At 42.5% G+C, this 27,493-nt stretch overlaps 1 protein-coding gene across 1 annotated transcript in view; it reads left to right on the top strand.

Annotated features, from left to right (window-relative positions):
• Nucleotides 1-21,823, top strand: part of LOC139583569 (BTB/POZ domain-containing protein KCTD16-like) — an 88,719-nt gene extending 66,896 nt beyond the window's left edge. The window contains exon 2 of the mRNA XM_071414796.1: nt 15,410-21,823. Within this exon, the coding sequence (XP_071270897.1) occupies nt 15,410-15,861 (452 nt within the window). The 3' untranslated portion in view covers nt 15,862-21,823. The remainder of the gene's footprint in view (nt 1-15,409) is intronic.
• The last annotated feature ends 5,670 nt before the right edge of the window (nt 21,824-27,493 follow it).

The raw sequence follows: 27,493 nt of genomic DNA, 5'->3' as shown, positions 1-27,493 counted from the left end.
TGCAGTGTTTTCCTCTTACTGCCACATTGACATGCAGATCATTACGCATGTATATTCCTTCCTCCCATTCCTCCAGTCAAATCACTGGCAGGCCTTTGCAAATATGAGCAAATAAGCCATGCTACGCAGTGTTCTATTATACACTGAACAGTGTGAAGTTAAATTCAATGTGTTGTATTGAATAGAAGTGTGAATTTCAGTGACAGGTTTTTGCGTAGCACATGCACAGAACATTTAGAAAACGAGAACAAGTGTCTGGGGAACGCGGCGAACAGGACGCTAGGATTCTCCCCCCTTTCTTGTGATACTTGGCCGGGTATCGTATCATTAGTAAAACGTTGACAACCAGAGCACGTGAGCGGAGTTGAGCGGTTGGAAATCCCGCTCATCCCTTGCACACCACTCCAGTGCTCCTTATCCTTTCCAACTGCTCTGCTAAAAATTCATCTCTAAGGAATAACAACTGCAGCTCCAGGTTCGCTCCATTCATTAAAATCACAATTTGACCAACACCCATCTAGTTTTGTGCCTACCTGGACCTACCAATTGGTTTGTAAGTATTGAAACAAAACCATATGAATTTGGATGAAAATTATTTGAATAGACATAAAAAGGTGAAGTGGTGAAGTGAACATCCTTTCAAATAGGCTACATGTCATATTAAACAGCATATAAAACACTCTAAATAGGTCAGGAGCCAGAGCCACTGGGGATGCTAAACACCCTTTTCGGCTACTTTTGCCAGTCTGGGCAGAGATTCAGAGTTGTTTCTTTTATATATATATATATATATATATATATATATATATATATATATATATATATATATATATATATATATATATATATATATGTGCAGTACCAGTCAAAGGTTTGGACACACCTTCTCATTCGAGGGTTTTTCTTTATTTTTACTATTTTCTACATTGTCGAATAATAGTGAAGACATCAAAACTATGAAATAACACATAACTACACAATCATGTAGTAACCAAAAAAGTGTTAAACAAATCAAAATATATTTGATTTGAGATTCTTCAAAGTAGCCACCCTTTGCCTTGACAGCTTTGAATACTCTTGGCATTCTCTCAACCAGCTTCATGAGATAGTCACCTGGAATACATTTCAATTAACAGGTGTGCGTGCCTTGTTAAAAGTTAATTTGTGGAATTTCTTTCCTTCTTAATGCGTTTGAGCCAATCAGTTGTGTTGTGACAAGGTAGGAGTGGTATACAGAAGATAGCCCTATTTGGTAAAAGACAGATTCCATATTATGGCAAGAACAGCTAAACTAAGCAAAGAGAAACGACAGTCCATCATTACTTTAAGCCATATGAAGGTCAGCCAATTAGGAAAATTTCAAGAACTTTTAACGTTTCTTCAAGTGCAGTCGCAAAAACCATCAAGCGCTATGATGAAACTTGCTCTCATGAGGACCACTACAGCCGCGTCCTCAGAGCATTCGCAGACCAGCTGGCTGGTGTGTTTCCGGACATATTCAATCAATCCTTATCCCAGTCTGCCATTCCCACATGCTTCAAGAGGGCCACTATTGTTCCTGTTCTCAAGAAAGCGAAGGTAACTGAGCTAAATGACTATCGCCCCATGCTTTGAGAGACTAGTCAAGGACCATATCACCTCCACCCTACCTGACACCCTAGACCCACTCCAATTTGCTTACCGCCCCAATAGGTCCACAGACGACGCAATCGCAATCACACTGCACACTGCCCTAACCCATCTGGACAAGAGGAATACCTATGTAAGAATGCTGTTCATCGACTACAGCTCAGCATTTAACACCATAGTACCCTCCAAACTCGTCATTAAGCTCGAGACCCTGACTAGTCTCCCAGTCCCAGCCGCTGAAAAACATCCACACTGCATGATGCTGCCACCACCTTGCTTCCCTGTAGGGATGGAGCCAGGTTTCCTCCAGATGTGACGCTTGGCATTCAGGCCAAAGAGTTCAATCTTGATTTCATCAGACCAGAGAATCTTGTTTCTCATGGTCTGAGAGTCTTTAGGTGCCTTTTGGCAAACTCCAAGTGGGCTGTCATGTGCCTTTTACTGAGGAGTGGATTCCGTCTGTCCATTCTACCATAAAGGCCTGATTGGTGTAGTGTTGCAGAGATGGTTGTCCTTCTGGAAGGTTCTCCCATCTCCACAGAGGAACTCTGGAGCTCAGGTCACCTCCCTGACCAAGGCCCTTCTCCCCCCGAATGCTCAGTTTGGCCGGGAGGCCAGCTCTAGGAAGAGTCTTGCTGGTTCCAAACTTCTTCCATTTAAGAATAATGGAGCCCCCTGTGTTCTTGGGGACCTTCAATGCTGTAGAAATGTTTTGGTATCCTGCCCCAGATCTGTGCATTGACACAATCCCGTCTCGGAGCCCTACGGACAACTCTTTCGACCTCATGGCTTGGTTTTTGCTCTGACGTGCGCTGTCAACTGTGGGACCTTATATGGACAGGTGTGTGCCTTTCCAACTCATGTCCAATCAATTTAATTGATCACAGCTGGACTCCAAGCAAGTTGTAGAAACATCTCAAGGATGATCAATGGAAATAGGATGCACCTGAGCTCAATTTCGAGTCTCATAGCAAAGGATCTGAATACTTATTTAATACATTTGCAAAAAAAATCTTAAAACACATTTTCGCTTTGTCATTATGGGATATTGTGCATAAATTAGTGAGTAAAAACATATTGAATCAATTTTAGAATAAGGCTGTAACTGAACCAAATGTTGAAAAAGTCAAGGGGTCTGAATACCTTCTGAATGCACTGTATATCCCTTTTGAAGCCTGCACCCGAAGACTTGATTACAAACTATAGAGTTGAGCATGCCAGTACTTAAAGTGACTAAAGATGCTCCATATGGGAGGAAATGATAAATATACTGAGACTATCTGATTCTGCTCCCAGGAGTTTGACCTGATCGCCCAAGAACACATAAAGCTGTGTTTAAAAGACTTCATAGCTTAGTAGTATGTCAGACACTAATTAGTCCTGTTCATTTATCTAGACTTGGTCACTGGAAACGAGGTTAGGAGCCTGAAAGCTACATTTTAAAATGCCTTTTTCAATGGCCTGGAAATACTAGATGTACCTAATAAAGAGCTTAGTGACGAGGAGAGCACAGCAGGCAGAGGTCCTGCATATGGGGCTGCTACACACACTGCTGCAGACTGCTGCTGCACAAATGGGATGTGAAAAGTGTCTTGCTGAGACCTGTCACCAAGTAGTGTCACTTTGAGCCAAGATACTGTATAACGCCCTGCTAAATGAAAAGAAAGAAAACATTTTCACAAGGAAGTACAGGGACACAAACACACACACTCTCGTGTGCACCCACACACGCTCGCACAAACAGTTATAAAAGACAGAGGAACAGGGAGAGATGTAAAAGGATTGCAGTTGAAGACGTACATTTAAACTGTTCCACAGTGAAGAAGTAATGGTGCTGCATTGGATAGCAGCTGTTTTACGGGTTCCTGACCAATTCTGCGATTTTGTGTTTGTTTGATCTTAACTTTTTTTGGTGCATAATGTTTCCGCCATTGTTTCCTATGCCTGAAAGAACAGCGATCACTAACCTTTATGGAGGTGCAGGACATACATACCCCGGGCCAGGCCCTAATCCCAGAGACACGGAAAAGATAAAGCGGCGTAAGAGAGGCCAACGTGTGAACACCTACGTCGGTGAGTACATGCCTCTACCCTCCGTTCTATTGGCAAACATAAAATCACTGGAGAATAAACTGAATGAGCTCCGTTCGAGACTATCCTATCAATGGGACCTGAGAGCTGTAATATCCTGAACAAGGACATGGATAATATACACTACCGTTCAAAAGTTTGGGGTCACTTAGACATTTCCTTGTTTTTGAAAGAAAAACTAAATAATTTGTCCATTAAAATAACTTCAAATTGATCAGAAATACAAGGTAGACATTGTTAATGTTGTAAATGACTATTGTAGCTGGAAACGGCAGATTATTTTATGGAAAATCTATATAGGCGTACAGAGGCCCATTATCAGCAACCATTACTCCTGTGTTCCAATGGCACATTGTGTTAGCTAATCCAAGTTTATAATTTTAAAAGACGAATTCATCATTAGAAAACCCTTTTGCAATTATGTTAGCACAGCTGAAAGCTGATGTTCTGATTAAAGAAGCAATAAAACTGGCCTCCTTTAAACTAGTTGAGTATCTGGAGCATCAGCATTTGTGGGTTCGATTACAGGCTCAAAATGGCCAGAAACCAAGACCTTTCTTCTGAAACTCGTCAGTCTATTGTTCTGAGAAATGAAGGCTCTTCCATGCGAGAAATTGCCAAGAAACTGAATATCTCGTACAACGCTGTGTACTACTCCCTTCACAGAACAGCGCAAACTGTCTCTAACCAGAATATAAAGAGGAGTGGGAGGCCCCGGTGCACAACAGAGCAAGAACATTAGAGTGTCTAGTTTGAGAAACAGATGCCTCACAAGTCCTCAACTGGCAGCTTCATTATATAGTACCCACAAAACACGAGTCTCAACGTCAACAGTGAAGAGGCGACTCCGGGATGCTGGCCTTCTAGGCAGAGTTGCAAAGAAAAAGCCATGTTTCAGACTGGCCAATAAAAATAAAATATTAAGATGGGCAAAATAACACAGACACTGGACAGAGGAACTCTTCTTTAATCAGCACAACAGTTTTCAGCTGTGCAAGTCTCTTTACTGACATTTTCAACCTCTCCCTGACCCAGTCTGTAATACCTACATGTTTCAACCAAACCACCATAGTCCCTGTGCCCAAGAACGCCAAAGTAACCTGTATAAATGATAATAGCCCCGTAGCACTCACATCTGTAGCCATGAAATGCTTTGAAAGGCTGGTCATGGCTCAGATCAACACCATCATCCCAAACACCCTGGACCCACTCCAATTCGCGTACTGCCCCAACAGATCCACAAATGATGCAACCTCTATTGCACTCCACACTGCCCTTTCCCACCTGGACAAGTGGAGTACCTATGTCAAAATGTTGTTCATTGACTACAGCTCAGCGTTTAACACCATGGTGCCCTCCAAACTCATCACTAAGCTAAGGACCCTGGGACTGAACACCTCCCTCTGCAACTGTATCCTGGACTTCCTGACGGGCTGCCCCCAAGGGGTAAGGGTAGTCAACAACAAATCTGCCACACTGACCCTCAACACGAGGGCCCCTCAGGGGTGTGTGCCTAGTCCCCTCCTGTACTGCCTGCTCAAACACGACTGCATGGCACGACTAATTAAGTTTTCTGACGACACAGCGGTGGTAGGCTTGACCACAGAACATGATGAGACAGCATATAGGGAGGAGGTCAGAGACCAGGCAGTGTGGTGCTAGAACAGCAACCTCTCCCTCAACGTCAGCAAGACAAAGGATCTGATCATTGGCCGAGCATGCCCCATTCACATCTATGGTGCTGTAGTGGAGCGGGATGAGACCTTGAAGTTTATCAGTGTCCACATCACTAAGGATCTATCATGGTCCACAAACACCAAGACAGTATTGATGAGGGCACGACAATGCCTCTTCACCCTCAGGAAGCTGAAAAGATTTGTCATGAGCCCTCAGATCCTCAAAAAGTTATACAGCTGCACCATTGAGAGCATCTTGACTCTGCATTGTTGGGAAGGGCCTGTAAGTAAATGTTTCACTGTTACACGGAACCCAAACCCTGCGCGAGTGCGCCAACGTGCGCCATCTTGCATAAATGCATTTAGTCCCCCCACACCAAACGCGATCACAACACGCAGGTTAACATATCAAAACAAACTCTGAACCAATTATATTAATTTGGGGACAGGTCGAAAAGCATTAAACATTTATGGCAATGTAGCTAGCTAGCTAATTTGTCCTATTTAGCTAGCTTGCTGTTGCTAGCTAATTTGTCCTGGGATATAAACATTGAGTTGATATTTCACCTGAAATACACACAAGGTCCTCTACTCCACCAATTAATCCACACATAAAACGGTTAACCAAATCGTTACTAGTTATCTTTTCTCCTTCCAGGCTTTTTCTTCTCTTGACTTTATATTTTATTTTTTAATTTCACCTTTATTTAACCAGGTAGGCTAGTTGAGAACAAGTTCTCATTTACAACTGCGACCTGGACAAGATAAAGCAAAGCAGTTCGACACATACAACAACACAGAGTTACACATGGAATAAACAAACATACAGTCAATAATACAGTAGAAAAGGTCTATATACAGTGTGTGGAAATGAGGTAGGATAAGGGAGGTAAGGCAATAAATAGGCCATAGTGGCGAAGTAATAGCAATATAGCAATTAAACACTGGAGTGATAGATGTGCAGAAGATGAATGTGAAAGTAGAGATACTGGAGTGCAAAGGAGCAAAATAAATAAATACAATATCGGGATGAGGTAGTTGGGTGGGCTATTTACAGATGGGCTATATACAGGTGCAGTGATCTGTGAGCTGCTCTGACAGCTGGTGCTTAAAGTTAGTGAGGGAGTTGGGAATCTCCAGCTTCAGTGATTTTTGCAATTCGTTCCAGTCATTGGCAGCAGAGAACTGTAAGGAAAGACGGCCAAAGGAGGAATTGGCTTTGGGGGTGACCAGTGAAATATACCTGCTGGAGCGCGTGCTACGGGTGGGTGCTGCTATGGTGACCAGTGAGCTGAGATAAGGCGGGGATTTACCTAGCAAAGACTTGTAGATGACCTGTAGCCAGTGGGTTTGGCGACGAGTATGAAGCGAGGGCCAGTCAGTGGTGGGTAGGATATGGGGCTTTGGTGACAAAACGGATGACACTGTGATAGACTGCATCCAATTTGTTGAGTAGAGTGTTGTAGGCTATATTGTAAATGACATCGCCGAAGTCGAGGATTGGTAGGATAGTCAGTTTTACGAGGGTATGTTTGGCAGCATGAGTGAAGGATGCTTTGTTGTGAAATAGGAAGCCGATTCTAGATTACATTTTTCGATTGTAGATGCTTAATGTGGAGAGTTTACAACTGTAAACTCTGAAAGGAGAGTTTACAGTTTAACCAGACACCTAGGTATTTGTAGTTGTCCACATATTCTAAGTCAGAACCGTCCAGAGTAGTGATGCTAGTCCGGTGGGCAGGTGCGGGCAGCGATCGGTTGAAGAGCATGCATTTAGTTTTACTTCCATTTAAGAGCAGTTGAAAGCCACGGAAGGAGAGTTTGGCATTGAAGCTCGTCTGGAGGTTAGTTAACACAGTGTCCAAGAAGGGCCAGAAGTATACAGGATGTTGTCGTCTGCGTAGAGGTGGATCAGAGAATCACCAGCAGCAAGAGCAACATCATTGATGTATGCAGAGAAGAGAGTCGGCCCGAGAATTTAACCCTGTGGCACCCCCATAGAGACTGCCAGAGGTCCGGACAACAGGCCTCCGATTTGACACACTGAACTCTATCAGAGAAGTAGTTCTGTACCACCACTCATTCATATATCTTTATGTACATATTCTTTATCCCTTTACACTTGTGTGTGTGTATAAGGTAGTAGTTGTGGAATTGTTAGGTTAGATTACTTGTTGGTTATTACTGCATTGTCGGAACTAGAAGCACAAGCATTTCGCTACACTCGCATTAACATCTGCTAACCATGTGTATGTGACTAATAAAATTTGATTTGATTTGATTTGAGTTTGTGAACCATGCGAGGCAGTCATTTGAGAAACCAAGGCTGTTGAGTCTGCCGATGAGAATGTGGTGATTGACAGAGTCGAAAGCCTTGGCCAGGTTGATGAATATAGCTGCACAATATTGTCTCTTATCGATGGCGGGTATGATATCGTTTAAGACCTTGAGCGTGGCTGAGGTGCACCCATGACCAGCTCGGAAACCAGATTGCATAGCGGAGAAGGTATGGTGGGATTCGAAATGGTCGGTAATCTGTTTGTTAACTTGGCTTTCGAAGACCTTAGAAAGGCAGGGTAGGATAGATATAGGTCTGTAGCAGTTTGGGTCTAGAGTGTCTCGGGGATGACCGCTGCAGCTTTCCAATCTTTGGGAATCCAAGACGATACAAAAGAGAGGTTGAACAGGCTAGTAATAGGGGTTGCAACAATTTTGGCAGATAATATTAGAAAGAGAGAGTCCAGATTGTCTAGCCCGTCTGATTTGTAGGGGTCCAGATTTTGCAGCTCTTTCAGAACATCAGCTATCTGGATTTGGGTGAAGGAGAAATGGGGAGGCTTGGGCGAATTGCGGTGGGGGGTGCAGGGCTGTTGACCGGGGTAGGGGTAGCCAGGTGGAAAGCATGGCCAGCCATAGAAAAATAATTATTGAAATTCTCAATTATCGTGGATTTATTGGTGGTGACAGTGTTACCTAGCCTCAGTGCAGTGGGCAGCTGGGAGGAGGTGCTCTTATTCTCCATACAGTGTCCCAGAACCTTTTAGAGTTTGCACTACAGGATTCAAATTTCTGTTTGAAAAAGCTAGCCTTAGCTTTCCTAACTGCCTGTGTATATTGGTTCCTAACTTCCCTGAAAAGTTGCGTATCACCGGGGCTATTTTATGCTAATGCAGTACGCCACAGGATGTTTTTGTGCTGGTCAAGGGCAGTCAGGTCTGGAGTGAACCAAGAGCTAAATCTGTTCCTGGTTCAACATTTTTTGAATGGGGCATGCTTATTTAAGGTAGTGAGGAAGGCTCTTTTAAAGAATAACCAGGCATCCTCTACTGACGGGATGAGGTCAATATCGTTCCAGGATACCCGGGCCAAGTCGATTAGAAAGGCCTGCTCGCTGAAGTGTTTTAGGGAGCGTTTGTCAGTGATGAGGGGTGGTCGTTTGACCGCAGACCCATTACGGATGCAGGCAATGAGGCAGTGATTGCTGAGATCTTGGTTGAAGACAGCAGAGGTGTATTTGGAGGGCAAATTGGTTAGGTGTTTACGGATTTGGGGTTGTACCTGGTAGGTTCATTGATAATTTGTTTGAGATTGAGGGTATCAAGCTTAGATTGTAGGATGGCCGGGGTGTTAAGCATGTCCCAGTTTAGGTCACCTAGCAGCACGAGCTCTGAAGATAGATGGGGGGCAATCATGTCACATATGGTGTCCAGGGCACAGCTGGGGGCAGAGGGTGGTCTATATCAAGCGGCAACGGGGAGAGACTTGTTTCTGGAAAGGTGGATTTTTAAAAGTACAAGCTCGAGTTGTTTGGGTACAGACCTGGATAGTAAGACAGAACTCTGCAGGCTATCTCTGCAGTAGATTGCAACTCCGCCCCCCTTAGCAGTTCTATCATGTCGGAAAATGTTATAGTTAGGGATGGAAATGTCAGTGTTTTTGGTGGTCTTCCTTAGCCAGGTTTCAGACACGGCTAGGACATCCGGGTTGGCAGAGTGTGCTAAAGCAGTGAATAAAACAAACTTAGGGAGGAGGCTTCTGATGTTAACATGCATGAAACCAAGGCTTTTACGGTTACAGAAGTCAACAAATGAGAGAACCTGGGGAATAGGAGTGGATCTAGGCACTGCAGGGCCTGAATTAACCTCTACAACACAAGAGGAACAGAGGAGAAGTAAGATAAGGGTACGGCTAAAGGCTGTAAGAACTGGTCGTCTAGTACATTTGGAACAGAGAGTAAAAGGAGCAGGTTTCTGGAAGCGATAGAAAAGATTCAAGGCATAATGTACAGACAAATGTATGGTAGTATGTGAATACAGTGGAGGTAAACCTAGGCATCGAGGGATGATGAGAGAGATATTGTTTCTAGAAACATAATTTAAACCAGGTGATGTCACCGCATGTGTAGGCGGTGGAACTAACGTGTTAGCTAAGGCATATTGAGCAGGGCTAAAGGCTCTACAGTGAAATAAGACAATAATCACTAACCAGAACAGCAATGGACAAGGCATATTGACATTAGTGAGAGGCATGTGCAGCCGAGTGATCATAGAGGTCTAGTGAGTAGTTAGTTTGGCTGTAGACACAGCGATTCAGACAGCTAGTGGGCCGGGGCTAGCAGAAAGGCCTTAGAGGGACGTCGCGACGGAAGAAGTCTATTGTAGCCTCCTTGTGCGGAGCCTCCTCGTACGGTTACGTTGGCAGACCAGTAGTGATGGATTAGTAGGGTTCCGTGTAGTAAAGGGGTCCAGGCCAATTGGCAAAATAGGTAAGAAATTGGCCGATGGACCTATTCAGCTAACTGTCCGATATGCTCTAGACAGCTAGCGGGCCACGGCTAGAAGGCTAGGGGATGGGCATGTAGGGGACGTCGCGACGTAGGAGCCAGTTGAAGAAACCCCTCGTGCAGATTACGTCAGTAGTCTAGTCGTGAAGGATCGGCGGTGCTCCGTACCCGCAGTAAAAGTGGTCCAGGCCAATTGGAAAAATAGGTATTGTAGCCCAAGGAGTGGCTGATGGACCTCTTCAGCTAGCCGGGAGATGGGCCTAGCATGGGCTAGCTCCAGGCTAATTGGTGCTTGCTTCAGGACAGAGACGTTAGCTAGGAGTAGCCACTCGGATTGCAGCTAGCTAGCTGCGATGATCCAGGTGAAAAGGTTCAGAGCTTGCGGTAGGAATCCGGGGATATGGAGAGAAAATAAATCCGGTATGCTCTGGTTTGAATCACGTTGTGCAAACTGGCGAGAGTTTTCCGAGCTAAAGGTTAGCTGATGACCGCTAGCAGCTACTACCTAGTGGCTAGTTAGCTGGCTAGCTTCTGTTGGGGTTCCGGTTCAAAAGTAAAGAAAAATACTTTAGAAAAAATCAGGTCCAAGCACATTGGGTGAGGCAGGTTGCAGGCGAGTATTTTGAAGTTGAGGTTTAGAAAAATATATAAAAGATATGCGAAGAAAAATATATGAAGAGATATATACACGGGACACGACGAGGACAAAGACGTCTGACTGCTACGCCATCTTGGAATTAAATTGCGATTGGCAACTTTCATAAATTAGGTGCATTACTGCCACTGACCTCGTTCTTCTTTCAGTCACCCACGTGGGTGTAACCAATGAGGAGATGGCACGTCGGTACCTGCTTCTATAAACCAATGAGGAGATGGGAGAGGCAGGACTTGCAGCGCGATCTGCGTCAGAAAACGAACTGACTTCTATTTTAAGCCCTTGGCAACGGAGACGCTCTTTAGCGCGCGCGTGCAGTGTGGGTGCAATAATTCAAATCAAATTTATTTATATAGCCCTTCTTACATCAGCTGATATCTCAAAGTACTGTACAGAAACCCAGCCTAAAACCCCAAACAGCAAGCAATGCAGGTGTAGAAGCACGGTGGCTAGGAAAAACTCCCTAGAAAGGCCAAAACCTAGGAAGAAACCTAGAGAGGAACCAGGCTATGAGGGGTGGCCAGTCCTCTTCTGGCTGTGCCGGGTGGAGATTATAACAGAACATGGCCAAGATGTTCAAACGTTCATAAATTACCAGCATGGTCAAATAATAATAATCACAGTAGTTGTCGAGGGTGCAGCAAGTCAGCACCTCAGGAGTAAATGTCAGTTGGCTTTTCATAGCCGATCATTTAGAGTATCTCTACCGCTCCTGCTCTCTAGAGAGTTGAAAACAGCAGGTCTGGGACAGGTAGCACGTCCAGTGAACAGGTCAGGGTTCCATAGCCGCAGGCAGAACAGTTGAAACTGGAGCAGCAGCACGGCCAGGTGGACTGGGGACAGCAAGGAGTCATCATGCCAGGTAGTCCTGAGGCATGGTCCTAGGGCTCAGGTCCTCCGAAAGAAAGAAAGAAAGAAAGAAAGAAAGAAAGAAAGAAAGAAAGAAAGAAAGAAAGAAAGAATTAGAGAGAACATACTTAAATTCACACAGGACACCGGATAAGACAGGAGAAGTATTCCAGATATAACAGACTGACCCTAGCCCCCCGACACATAAACTACTGCAGCATAAATACTGGAGGCTGAGACAGGAGGGGTCAGGAGACACTGTGGCCCCATCCGATGATACCCCTAGACAGGGCCAAACAGGCAGGATATAACCCCACCCACTTTGCCAAAGCACAGCCCCCACACCACTAGAGGGATACCTTCAACCACCAACTTACCATCCTGAGACAAAGCCGAGTATAGCCCACAAAGATCTCCGCCACGGCACAATTGAATAACATGTATGTCTAAATTTATTTTGCAACGCTCGCGCACGCGACGCGAGCAGTGTAGTCTACCCCTGTTGTTTACGAAGCATGTGATTAATACTTTTTTATTTTTTATTATTGATTAGGTTGCAGACAGAAAGGAATATAATATAGGATGCCTCATCCTCCATTTCAGTTATGCCAATTATGCAATTGTCCCTCACACCCCCAATATTTTCTTGAAAATATACCATTTGAATATTAATTTGTCAGCAGAAATGTTCATTCTAACATCTCTCTCAAATTGCAGATGAGTATTGCGTACTGGTACTGTTGAAACGTTTAAAGGTATTTGTCTTGTGTTCTACAATATATACCCATTGTTCTCAATGATTAAAGTACACACCTTGAGGCTTAGTAGCTTGTACAGCCTGTACTTGGCAAATCCAGACTCACCCACTGTTTCCAGCATTAAATTCATTGTCATAGCCTATTAACAATATGCATGTCAGTTGCTTTGATGTGCCAAACCTTAACAAAAGACAAAAAGAGTGGTTATTTGCTTCCCTGAATACCCTCTACACGTCACAGAGCTTTATGACAGAAATCAATCAGGGGGCAATCGTTCACACACCTCCACCGAATCGCTGATGTGTTGATACGGTTGGAAAGCGGCCTGAAGATGGATGGGTGGATGGGGAGACAGAGAGGAGACAGATGTGTGGCGTGCAGAGCAGCACGGGTAGGCGAGGTGGTGGTGGATTGGATTGATCGAGACGCTTAGTGCCAAGCAAGGAGGAGAGCTGTGTGACGGTGGGGGAAGAGGAGGGTGGCTGTCTGAAGAGGGGAGGCAGCTCCTTTTGTGGGTTCTGATAACTGAGGCTGTGGAGGTCCCCTCTGAGATTAATGGCTCCGGGCTTAGGGAGTCTAGCGGGGAGGAGAGGAAGGGAACGTGTGGACTGGGGAAGGACAAACACAGCCTCAGAGCAAGTGCCAGTGACAACATAGGAGATCACATAAACCAGCTCCTACCACAGCCTCCATCCCCACAGTCCCACAGCCCTGAACCCAGCATGGGTCTGAACATAGAATTATGCAGGGGGGGGGGGGGGGGGGGTATTGACACAGAGAGAGACTCTGGCCCACAAGCCTTCCTCCCACCCCCAGGTCATACAGTATAGGCTAGGCACAGCCAATCTATAGGTCCTCTCCTGCTATGTATTTGTGCAGATTGAAGTCCCGGTTCATGAGTGATGTGTCCACTGTGGATCTGACTACAGCACAGTATCACGTGTTGCCTACTAAATCAAGTTGGTAAGTTTATACAGTACATCAGTGTGTCGAGGACACCCCTGTTGACTGTAGAGATATTAAACAGTGACAGATTAACAGGGAGAGTGGGAAAATATGCTATGTACAGAAATGGATTTCAAGTTCAAATTATTTCCCCCACAATTAGCTGTGGATAATGGATTGCAGGTTGTGTTGTCAGATATAATAATAACTCCACACTACATCCTATTGTAGCCCTCAGGGGAAGCTATAACAAATAATTAAAGGATCAGTTCCAGTGGTTTCTGAATTGAATAGAGCAGTCAGAGTCCGAGTCCGAGTCACTAATATGCTTTCTACTAAACTTCTGGGACTGGAAGTGAATGGTGTAACGAGCGGAAACATCTGGGAATGTTACAATTCTGTCTTTACCTTTTAAGTGTAGATGAAGTATAGATCATTATCACACAAAAGACGGCAATATTTCTCAGGTCGTCACTCATTACCATTGTAATCAGTCATCATAGACATACATGTGATAATTACAGATGTGAATGTGGAGTGTGTAGAACCATGCGATGTGTCTTAAATATAAGGTGTAGAAGGTATCTGTCAACATCAGGGTATGTACCTGACAGATAGGAGGGAAATAATAGCAGTACAGATCCAAACTACTGTCCCCACAACCAAGTCTAATACGCACCATCAGCACTGCTTTGGAGTATCCTGTTAATTTTATTTGGACCCCAAAAAATTGCCTAGTGACAGATTTAGCCGTTCTGTAGAGTCAGGGCCCAATTTTCAGAACCAATTATGTATTGAGGCACCAGCTCATCAATCAAAGATCCCTTTTCATGCTGAGTGACACAAATGAATTCTGTTTCCTTCCCTGGTACATAAACACAAAAGATGGACCCCGTCCCCCATGTCAGTTGTCGGCCCAGTATTCACAGTCCTTGACTGAGTAGGGAAAGTTGTATTGGGATGGTAGTGGTAATTAGAGGTGGCGTCCCAAATGACACCATATTCCCTTTAGAGTGCACAATTGGGAGGCAGCCATAGATTGCCTGGGTAGCTGGTGGAGTGGCTGTGACTGAGTTTGCTCCATTTATGTCACAATCTTTGATGGCAGGCTGATTTCACAGCGGTAGTACTTGACTGTGTGCTGCACTGTGTGCAGCATAGACGACACTGATAGATGACACTGAGTGTTGGAAAACGACATCAGAGGGACATCATAGGGAGGATAAATAGATTTTTGCAATGCTAATAAGTAAATCAATTTAGCCCACTGTAGAGTTATAGATTAAAACAAACGATCTAAATTGGATATTTGTAAGTACATGCTATTTATTGATGTAAAATGTTGTGCTTTACATAAAAGGAAACTGTAGCATTGAACTTCATGAAAAGAAAATGTGTGCAAAGCAAACTTGTTTCAAGAGGCAATGCCTTCTTGCTAAATGTGAAATAAATTCATAGGCAATAGATCCCTCTTTATTAAATTATTTAACAAGTAACCATGAAAAATAAATAAGCCTAGGTTTACAGCTCTATGAGATGTGATTTCTCAATGCATTCTTGTCCTTGGCCCTAAACGCTACAGCTGAGAATGTTGTTCTACTGCAACCAGCCTATGCATAGCAATTTGTTACGTAACATAATTTTCCTTGAGAGAAAGAAACATTTTACAGTTTAAGCACACACAAAGTTGCATGTTAACAATAGCCAAATGTCAAAGGAAGTTTACAAAGCACTGTCCAGTCTGGGGCTGGTGAATGCGCTGCCTGGTTCAAACACACCAGAGGATTCAAGCAACACAGTTCATAGACCATCCAATTCATCTATTGTACTGCAACTTCACTCTATTGTGTCAGAGAGTACTTTACTTGTTTTGTGGTGTGTATTTGTTTAAACATGGAGAAATGCCATCTTTTAGGTGACTCCATTTAGTTTTTAAAAGAATAATTAATATTTTCATTGCCAAACTGACCGTGTTATTGTGTTGTTAGACCCCATCTGATCGTCTATTCCCTCTGTGTTCCAGGTGGCACCTCTCGGTGGTCTTCCCCGCCCTGCGACTGCTGCTGCAAGACCCACAAGGGAGAGGGCGAGAGCGGCACCTCCTTCAACGAGCTCTCCACCTCAAGCTCCGAGAGCCAGTCAGAGGCCAGCTCACCCCACGGCACCGTTATCTGTGGGCCGGTCAGCCAGCAGTCCCACGTCCATGTCCAGACCCTGGACCGGCCGCAGAAGAAGGGCCCGGTGCAGATGCTGCAGCAGTCGGAGCAGCGCAGGAAGAGTGATCTCCTCCGAACACTCACTGCCAGCTCCCGAGATACCAGCACCTGCAAGAAGAGGCCGGCCAAGGAGAAGATGACCATTGAGGAGGAGCTGGAGAAGTGCATCCAGGACTTCCGCAAGATCAAGATCCCCGAGCGCTTCCCGGAGAGGAAGTACATGTGGCAGGCAGATCTACTGAGGAAGTACCGTGTCTGAGAGGGATCCAGTTAAAACACTTAGGCATCACAGAGACAGCAAAAAAACACAAGCATAAAACCATGACTGTTTAGCTAACTGTATGTATGTATTGGCACCCTTGCAATTTACTTGATTTACTTAATAATTCCCTATTTCTTCTCAAATAAACTTTTGGTTTCTCCACACCTTGTTATTGGGTTTTCAACATTGCAGAACTTAAGTTACTTAACTTACAATTTAAATGTACATTTATTGGCACCCTTGAGCTACTACTTCGTTGCACACTCTTTGGCCAAGATAGCTGCCAACAAATGCTTCTTGTAGCCATAAATGGGCTTGCTGCGACTTTCTACTTGCAACGTTTTTTGACACTGGGTTGAACGTTGTACTCCAAAACACCTTGATAATCTGCTGATTTCATAATGTCTTGCACACATTCACGGTCCCCAGAGGCAGCAAAGTAACCCACAGCATTATCGAACCTGCCCCATGTTTGATTTAAGGTGGGTGTTATTTTCTTTAAATGCTTCATTTAGTCATTGGTAAACATAGGAAGACCCCACTGCTGAAGGAGACACAAAAAAAGCCTGTTGAACTTCTCAAAATAACTACCTAAACAAGCCTAAATCCTGGGGGAAATGTTCTGTGGACCAATGAAACAAAATTTGAGCTCTTTAGCAAAACAGATGAGCGCTGTATTTACTGATGACAAAATGAAGAATTCAATGAAAGACCCTCCCCTACAATCAAATATGGGGGAAGTTTGATAATGCTGTGGGGTTCCTTTGCTGCCTCTAATACTGGAGTCCTTGTTATGCGCAAGGCATCAATAAATCTTCAGATGATCAGGTGATTTGGAGTCCAAACTGGGTCCCCATTGAAGGTTGTGGATCTTCCAGCAGGACAACGACCCCAAACACACATCAAAAATCACCCAGGAATGGTTCAAGAAGAGATGCTGGACTGTTCTGGAGTAGCCAGCGAAGAGTCCAAATCTAAGTCACATTGAAAACCTATGGTGAGATCTGAAAACAGCAATTGGTGGAGGCCACCCCTCAAAAATGTAAGAACTACAGCAGTTTGCTTCTGAAAAGTGGGCAAAATTGCCAGGAGAAAGTTGCAGCAAGCTCAATGACGGCTACAAAAAGTGTTCGTCTGCAGCTTTCTTGATCAAAGGCTTTGCAACCAAGTACTAGCTCCAGGATGCCAATCATTTTGTCCATGCCATTTGTCTTTATTTTCTAATTTAAAAATGTAAACTTAAGTTTACAAAAATAAAATTGGTTCTGTAGTGTTGAAAATCCAACAACTTATTTTAGAATTATTTAAGAAAGGTCCACGGGTGCCAATATATTTGGCCGCAACTGTATGTACGTTTGTATGTATGTATGTATGTATGTATGTATTGATGCTCATCGCCACTGCCTCAGTGTCTACTGTATGTCTTATGCTTTAGGTTCTGGAAGACTGTTCTCAATGGAATAATGGCAATGGACAAAAGTCAAAAGACATCTCTTTCTTCACCAACTGCTTCCTGTACGCTCAAAGGGTGTATCTGACTGCACAGTTTTATCCACAATCTTTTGAAAGCACTAAAGAGCACAATTGGTGTGTGAGAGATTGTTCTACACACACTGCTGATTTTTGCATGCAGATGGCACAGAAATCGAAGATACCTGTGTATCAGAATGATAAATGATTCATGCTGTCCCGATAATGCACTTTCTAAAAATACCTGCTGCCAGAGCGGAGGGGATGAATAGCTTCTTTGATTTCAACACTTTCAGGAACGCAGGCAACTCCAGAGGAAGTATGGGCTTTTTTTTCAGTTGGGGAATTTGAAAAACACCGAAAGATACTGTATATCAAAACAGCTTTCAGATGGAAATGGGAAGGGATACAGATGAAGGTGTTCCTTAAGGGGTGATGAAGGATGGGTTTGTTTTAATGAGATTGAAGTCAAACACAAAGAAACACCAATGACAAAAGAGGGACGTAGTCCTGTGCAAGTGCTTTTCCCAAAGGGTTAACTACAGTTACAGCAGGTGTTCACACACACACACAGAGATAGATCAGGGGCTTATTTCAACAATGAATGTGTGACATGAGTGCACAGGAGAACAGACAGGATAGCATTGTTCAACATTCCATGACAGATTTATGTTTTCTATCGTATTTGTTGCCATTGTGGTCAATAGATATTGATGATTAGGTGCTGGGGTACATGGACAAGACAAATAGACATGGTTGGTGACATCCCTGCAGATATTGATGAGACTTGTAGGTTATTGAAGAATACACGCTGCTCTTGGTTTCACTGAATACCACATCTAAATATTGTTTGTTTTCTGTATCCTTACATGCCTTGGTGAGGATCAAAGTACATGGGGGGCGGGGGAGTGTTGTTATCAAGTTCATTATGTAACAAAGCAGTAAGCACAGACATGCGCTAATAATTTCCAGAATAATGTAATTATTTTGGGAATATTACATTTAAGATTATGACTGATGACACAGGATGACAGTGAGTCCAAGTCCTCCTGTTACATAACTAACACACTTTGCAAATTACGTTAGCACTGAATGAGTCAGTCAGTTGCTATCAACACCCAGCTTACAGCTTCATTAAAGTAAACCAAAGTTTTGGAAATACATAATGCCATCTAACCATATCAAAGAATGTTAGGTATATGCAGTTATCTTAGCTAGCAAGATATCCAGCCAGCTAACGTTAGCTATTTAGCCAATAACGTTAGCTATTAGCCTAGCCAGCCTACCTAACCAGCACAGGTATGGTCAGTAAGCTAGAGCTCAACTACCGGAGACCAGTTAGAACACAACTAACACAACGCAACTAAAACCGCAGATCAAAAGAGCAGAGACTTACTGATTGATGGCTAGGGCCCATCCGATGATAAGAGTCAGGAAAAATCCAATAACTAAAGCAAGGAAAATAAAAAAATAGATTGATTCAGCACGTTAGCACTAGGCCAAGGTGAAAAACAAGGTGAAAAACAAAACTCCCATTGCCTACTTCACAGAGAACATGCCGAAAAAGAAAGGAAAATAGATGAGGTACTATAGTTACACAATTAGAGCAAGCAGGTATAATTTTCAATTTTTTTGTCTGATATATATTTTGGAAACAACAAAATAATAAGAGTAGGCTACACCATCAACATTATTTTTCCATTCATACAGCATGTCGGGTAAATTTCCACAGTAGATTTGCCGTGGTTAACAAGGAAATACTTTATTTCAGTTGTATGAAATGACTGTCAAATAGATACATCGGCCTTAGTCTGCTCATAAAATAGAACTACATTTTTCCAATGATAATACCAACCAAAGGCGAACATTTTGGCTGCAATCAAGATAAAAATAAAAATAAAATCTATGTTAGAGAGCGGTAAATCGCTGGCCAATGTTGGTTGCAATTGAGATCAGCTGTGCGGGTGATTTTAGCACATATTGATGTTTTAACGAGAGATCAGCTGGCGATAATCTGGCAGTTTTTGATGGTTGCAAATTGGCCCATGATGTGCATCAGCAAGCTATACAAGATGATGTTGAACTAATGAGCACTTGCTGTATATCAGATGTGGTACACTCACTTCAGCACCCTTAGTGAATGACAACTCTATTAGATATTCTTCCACTCTAGCCCTGGCTTCAAAGGTCAAAGCTCTGGTGATGATGCTCTTGTTTCTTAAACCTGAATAAAATATATATATTTAAACAGCATGTCAACAGTTGAGCATACATTAATGTCCACTAGTTATAATGTCCTCACTTTTTTCTTGACTTAGTCTGTTTGTATAAAGCACTATGATGTGAAAGGAATTGGATCTATCAAATCAAATGTTATTGGTCACATAGACATATTTAGCAGATGTTATTGCAGGTGTAGCGAAATGCTTGTTTTCCTAGCTCCAAAAGTGCAGTAGGATCTCACAATTCCCAACAGTACACACAAATCTAAAAGTAAAAGAATGGAATTAAGAAATATATAAATATTAGGATGTTTTGGATATCCTGAAAATGTTTCAATACATCTGCTCATAGAACATTCAATGACATAGGTCTTGGATACAATCACATTTTCAAAGCATCATTGTAAAGAAAATAATACCCATGTATACGACTATTTATTAAGATTGTTTTAGTTGTCCCTGCACTGCCCATTGTATGTATGTTACAGAATCACTATGTAGGGATCGATAAATTATAATGAAAAACTCAGCACAAATCTAAAATATAGTTGTTGATTTCCTATACAAGAGATTATTGTTTTCTTAAATAATGCCCATGTACAAGTCATGCATTTGGACTACTATTAAGTTATTCAGTGGTACTGTTTAGTGCGATATACAAACAGAGGCTTGGCAGTTAAAACTCTCACAAAATGGTTGTCCCCATTTATTTATTCAGTCATTCATATATGATTTTTTTTACCTACATACTGTATTTCATAATATTTATTTTTCATTCCAAAGTATTTTATCTTGTCAATTACATCTGTATAAAAGGATAGCTACATATAACTTATCACACAAAGATATTAAATTCTAAGTAACCCAAAAATGTATTATATTTTATGCAGGTGTGCATTTATTGTCAAGAATCTTGCCCTGGAGGCAGCTCTGCAGAGTGGTCACTAGCTGACACAGCCACAAAGTCATGAAATCTGATTTTAAACCTAACCATAACCCTAAATTAAACCACACTACTAACTGTACTGCCTAATCCTAACCTTAAATTAAGACCAAAAAGCTCATGTTTGTTTTCATGAATTTTTATGATATAGCCAATTTTGACTTTGCAGCAGGCCCTTCTTGCGGAAATCGTTCAGTTCTGCCTCCAGGGCAAGATTCATGACAATAAACGTCAACCTGCATATTGCATATGTAAATAATGACATCCATCAACAAGGTGTAAATGCATTCTCATCCCTGTGAGAACTGATTGATAGTCTAAGCAGTACAGTAGACTGATGTTAATGTTGTTATTTTCATTATACCTATAGAATCATAGTGGGAGGTGTCTCAAATTGGCCTGTGCATAGCTAAATATAACCGATGATGCAGTGAACAAAAAACCTCACAGTAAAGCAGTGAACAAAGCCAGCATGTATGAAACATGAACACACACGATTGGCTCACATCAGTAGCCCTGTTAAAGGAAAGCCTGCAGTGTGGTTTTGTATTACATCTACAACACCTGAGCCCATAAAGAGGATTACTCAGCATGTTAAACACTGAACAAAGATGGTTGTATGATGGAGATGCAATAGCAAATACTGCCCATTTTTCAGATGTGTAAATATGGGATAATTTCCATTGTGTGTTCATAATACTGAATACTGTACATATTGGTTACAACTGGAGTCACTGAACTGATAGTGTGGATCTGAGCGCAGTTTTTGTTCAACATTTTTTTTAAACACCATTATCCTTTGAGTTGATCTCATATTGTTTACTATCACCTTACTAACACCCAGTACAAAAAAAGTCAGTCTTAGTAAATACTCTAGTTTACAAGTTCTGAAAAAGAGCATAGTAGAATAAAAGACACACGGTGGCCTTCAAATGTAGATTGGAGCTTTTTTGCACAATGTTGGGTGAATTATATTGTACATAACAAGAAAATATTTGTAAAAGATAAAGCTGTACATATTCACTAAACGCACAGACACTATATAGTCACATAGATAAATCATAGATCATACATCAAAGATCATTTTATTTGAATATAGTTGAATAATTCATTAATGATCAGATACAGACCCTTGTCAGTCCCCCCCCCCCCAAAAATAAAAATTATATTCAGAACTTGACAACTGTATAACTTCTATGCTACAGTCTGATGAATCAATGTTGATATGAATGCAAATGAGTATGGCTCTGTTTTACATTTTAAAAAAATATGTATTTCCCGAGAAAGAGGAGATTAAAGTGTGTGATTTACTATTTCAGTTAGAGCATTCTGTCTGACTCCTTTGTTTGCTAGATAGTTATACCCAGTTACAGAGCCCTTGTAAGTGAATGCAAGTCCTGTAATTTTGTTCTTATTACAAGCCCTTTTGAATGTGTGATCCATGAAGAAAACCACAATAGAAGGAAGCAGCCACGATAGACCAGTACATACAGTTGAAGTCTGAAGTTTACATACATTTAGGTTGGAGTCATTAAAACTCATTTTTCAACCACTCCACAAATTTCTTGTTAACAAACTATAGTTTTGGCAAGTTGGTTAGGACATCTACTTTGTGCATGACACAAGTAATTTTTCCAACAATTGTTTACAGACAGATTAATTCACTGTATCACAATTCCAGTGGGTCAGAAGTTTACTTACACTAAGTTGACTGTGCTTTTAAACAGCTTGGAAAATTCCAGAAAATCAGTCATGGCTTTAGAAGCTTCTGATAGGCTAATTGACATCATTTAAGTCAATTGGAGGTGTACCTGTGGGTATATTTCAAGGCCTACCTTCAAACTCAGTGCCTCTTTGCTTGACATCATTGGAAAATGAAAATAAATCAGCCAAGACCTCAAAAAAACAATTATAAACCTCCACAAGTCTGGTTCATCCTTGGGAGAAATTTCCAAACGCCTGAAGGTACCACGTTCATCTGTACAAACAATAGTACGCAAGTATAAACACCATGGGACCACGCAGCCGTCATACCGCTCAGGAAGGAGACACATACTGTCTCCTAGAGATGAACGTACTATGGTGCGAAAAGTGCAAATCAATCCCAGGACAACAGCAAAGGACCTTGTGAAGATGCTGGAGGAAACAGGTACAAAAGTATCTATATCCACAGTAAAACAAGTCCTGTATCGACATAACCTGAATGGCCGCTCAGCAAGGAAGCCACTTCTCCAAAACCGCAATAAAAATCTATGCTTTGCAACTGCACATGGGGACAAAGATCGTACTTTTTGTAGAAATGTCTGATGAAACAAAAATAGAACTGCTTGGCCATAATGACCATCGTTATGTTTGGAGGAAAAAGGGGGATGCTTGCAAGCCGAAGAACACCATCCCAACAGTGAAGCATGGGGCTGGCAGCATCATGTTATGGGGCTGCTTTGCTGCAGGAGGGTCTGGTGCACTTCACAAAATAGATGGCATCATGAGGCAGGAAAATTATGTGGATATATTGAAGCAACATCTCAAGACATCAGACAGGAAGTTAAAGCTTGGTTGCAAATGGGTCTTCCAAATGGACAATGACCCCAAGCATACTTCCAAAGTTGTGGCAAAATGGCTTAAGGACAACAAAGTCAATGTATTGGAGTGGCCATCACAAAGCCCTGACCTCAATCCTATAGAAAATTTCTGGGCTGGAACTGAAAAAGCGTATGCGAGCAAGGAGGCCTACAAACCTGACTCAGTTACACAAGCTCTGTCAGGAGGAAGTGGCCAAAATTCACGCAACTTATTGTGGAAGCCTACCCGAAACGTTTGACCCAAATTAAACAATTGAAAGGCAATGCTACCAAATACTAATTCAGTGTATTTAAACTTCTGATCCACTGGGAATGCGATTAAAGAAATAAAAGCTGGTATAAATCATTATCTGCTACTTTCTGACATTTCACATTCATAAAATAAAGTGGTGATCCTAACTGACCTAAAACAGAGATTTTTTTTATTAGGATTAAATATCAGGAATTGTGAAAACTGAGTTTAAATGTATTTGGCTAAGGTGTATGTAAACTTCTGACTTCAACTGTATAAACAAAGATTGTTGTTTTGATTAAAAAAGGTCCAGAACGTGTGCATGTTGCTATATGAATTATTGCAGATAATTTAATCTGTTATTGTGAAAATGTCAAAACTGAAATAATTACCCCAAAAAGATTTGCAAAAAAAGATAAGCACAAAAGCGTGGATTGTGTTTGCTGATATTTCTCCACAAGTGTATGATTTTATGAATAAACGTCATTTAAAACGTCTTTGGATACAAGAAACGGAATTTTGGAAATGTACAATTACATCGAATAAAAAAATGCATTCTGTACAATGACCTGTTGGTTGGATTTCTTCTTGAGTTGTGAGGAGATTTTTATCAAATATTCAGAGTGAGAGTAACTAAATTGAAGACTTTTCACAACATGATCCAGATGCAGAAACGGGATGCAGATAGTTTGTTTGTTTGTTTAACGAAGCAAGTCAGTTAAGAACAAATTCTTATTTACAATGACGGCCTAGGAACAGTGGGTTAACTGCTTTGTTCAGGGGCACAATGACAGATTTTTACCTTGTCAGCTCGATCTAGCAACCTTTCGGTTACTGGCCCAACGCTCTAACCACTAGGCTACCTGCCGCCCCTATAGTACAGTTCTCGGATATTTTTTATTTTTTTTAAACAGGGCAGGCAAAGGACAGGACAAGGACAGGCAGAGGTTTGTGATCAAATCAGAGTCAGGCAGGTACAGGACGGCAGGCAGGCTCGGGGTCAGGGCAGGCAGAATGGTCAGAATCGGGAAAAACTAGGAAACAGAACTTGAGAAACAGGAAGATTGGAAAGCACGCTGGTAAGACCTGACAACGTATGTGGCAGGGTCTACAGGAAATCACAGACTACAAATAAAAACCCAGCCACGTCACAGACACCGACATCTCGCTTCCAAACAAACTAAACACCTTCTTTGCCCACTTTGAGGATAATACAGTGCCACCGTTGCTGCCCGCTAACAAGGCCTGTGCCCCCCCCCCCCCCTCCTTCTCCGTGGCCGACGTGAGTAAGACATTTAAACGTGTTAACCTTCGCAATGATGCTGGCCCAGAAGGCATCCCTAGCCGCATCCTCAGAGCATGCGCAGACCAGCTGGCTGGTGTGTTTACAGACATAATCAATTGCTCCCTATCCCAGTCTGCTGTCCCCACATGCTTCAAGATGGCCACCATTGTTCCTGTACCCAAGAAGGCAAAGATAATTGAACGAAATGACTACCGCCCCATAGCACTAACTTCTGTCATCATGAAGTGCTTTGAGAGACCAGTCAATGATCTTATTACCTCCACCTTACCTGCCACCCTAGACCCACTTCAGTTTGCATACCGCCCCAACAGACGATGCAATCGCCATCACACTGCACACTGCCCTATCCCATCTGGACAAGAAGAATACCTATGTAAGAATGCTGTTCATTGACTACAGCTCAGCATTCAACACCAAAGTACCCTCCAAGCTCATCATTAAGCTGGAGGCCCTGGGTTTTAACCCTGCCCTGCGCAATTGGGTCCTGGACTTTCTGACGGGCCGCCCCAGGTGGTGAAGGCAGGAAACAACATCTCCACTTCGCTGACCCTCAAAACTGGGGCCCAACAAGGGTGAGTGCTCAGCCCCCTCCTGTAATCCCTGTTCACCCATGACTGCGTGGCCACGCACGCCTCCAACTCAATCATCAAGTTTGCAGACAACACAGCAGTAGTGGGCTTGATTACCAACAATGACGAGACAGCTTACAGGGAAGAAGTGAGGGCACTTGGAGTGTGGTAACAGGAAAACAATGGGGCAGATGGGTGACACCTGGAGGGGGTGGAGACAAGCACAAAGACAGGTGTAACAGATCAGGTTGTGACAGACTATTGAGTGGGTTTAGTATTCAGTGAAGTGTGTTGGTGTTGAATGTTGGAGGAGTTTTTTTTAAATAGGATTGCAGTAGTTTGGCGTATGAGGGAATGGGGGAACACTGTGTTCCAAATTGGAACACCATGTTCCAAATTTCAGTTTGGTCAAAATATGTACAGTATTTTGCTCCTTAGGGCCACCCCATACAGCAGGGGTCGGCAACAGGCGATTGTGATTTATTTTCATTTAGTAAATACAGTATGTTCCCAAGTATTCCCACGAATAGAAAGGGAGACATATGTGATTGTGTCTCCATGTAATCAAGGTATGAAATGATTATGTTATTTTCAAAGACGATCTCTTTTTGGGCTTACTAGTGGTCAATTTGCAGTGTACAAATTATTATGATTATTTTCCGGTCCCCCGACCATCCGTTCTGACAAAAACCAAACCGCGGCAAAATACAGGTACCTGTCACGGCTGTTGAAAGATGAGAACCAAGGTGCAGCGTGGTAGCGTACATGTTCCTTTATTAAACAAGACGCCGAACAAAAACAATAAACACTACAAAACCAAACCGTGAAGCTCAAAGGCTATGTGCCCTAAACAAAGTCAACTTCCCACAAAGACAGGTGGGGAAAAGGATACCTAAGTATGGTTCCCAATCAGAGACAACGATAGACAACTGTCCCTGATTGAGAACCATACCCGGCCAAAACATAGAAATAGAAAATCATAGAAACACAAAACATAGAATGCCCACCCCAACTCACGCCCTGACCAAACCAAAATAGAGACATAAAAAAGATCTCTAAGGTCAGGGCGTGACAGTACCTACCATACAGTTAAAGTAAATAGTATTGATCTCAACCCAAGTCGATCACAAAAACTCAACATTACATTTCAGTGTGTAAAGAGAATATGATTGATAAAAGACAAGAGTTCTCAGGTGTGTGGGATGGTAGGTGAGCTTTAAATATTTTCATCTTGTGAAGAGGAGCTCTCCCTGTAACACTCCACATCACACCACAACCTCGCCAAAACACAATTAAAACAAGTCTTTGTTTTCTGGCAGCATATGAACAGGAATCTGCTATTTTTGTGAGATGTTGATCCCCTCGATCTGCAGATAATTAACTGATTTCAAAAGCGAATAGCCGGTGAGCGACTGTGAAACGTCTTTTCATGTCCCTCTCAACTGTTGTGTTGAACATAACAATTCTTCATTGCAGTGGAATGTGCTTTGTGTGTTGCTTGTGTCTCAAAGGGATGGGCCCGGAGACCGTGGGACTGTCAGCACCATCTCCCAAATAAGGATGCAACATTATCTATTTTTCAGCAGAATGGAAGAAAGCAGTCATTCTTGTGTAGCAATCAGATGATCGGTTTTGATCATTCTATTGTCAGCCGCAGAAGAAGCAATCCTTCCCTCAACACTGTTGAATGGCTGTCACTGCCAACCATTCTCAACATACTACAACCTTTACTATCCACTAAGATGACCAGGACAAATATTTAGGAAGTACTTTCCTCAGGCACACTGTGCTTCTGTCACTCCATTCTTAAAAAGCCACACGTACAGTAACTATAGCATGCTTGGTATTGTGTAAGGATCCCAAAAACTAAATTAACAGTCAAGATTCTGAATGATTGGCATGTTTTAGAGCACAACGTCTGAATGGAACCAGGAATAGGCTACAGTCCTGTGTTAGTGCCTGCTGAATATGTGTCTCCTGGTTATTGTCTAGGAGGGTAGGGAAGCATATGTATGCCATCTGCACATGGCTGAGGAGAGAAGGGGTAAGCGAGCGAGACCTTTCTTTATTGTTATACACAGACCGAGCAGAGGGGAACTTGATAAAGCTTTGCATTCTGGGCGAATAAATTATTCAGAGCATTGTAGTGTGTTCTCTGAAGTCTTGGTAGCCAATTTCTACTTACCAAGGCATCACATACAAAACCAGTTGTGGCATCTGCAAAAGCAGCGATTTTCGCAACGTTCTTGAAATGCATGGGTTTTGGAGCCTCAGGGTTATATAGTGTTATTCAGCTTTTTCACAT

Source organism: Salvelinus alpinus, chromosome 1 (assembly GCF_045679555.1).
Source record: "Salvelinus alpinus chromosome 1, SLU_Salpinus.1, whole genome shotgun sequence".
Taxonomy (NCBI): domain Eukaryota; kingdom Metazoa; phylum Chordata; class Actinopteri; order Salmoniformes; family Salmonidae; genus Salvelinus; species Salvelinus alpinus.
The sequence above is the reverse complement of the archived record's forward strand: the minus strand, read 5'-3'. Positions and strand labels throughout refer to the sequence as shown.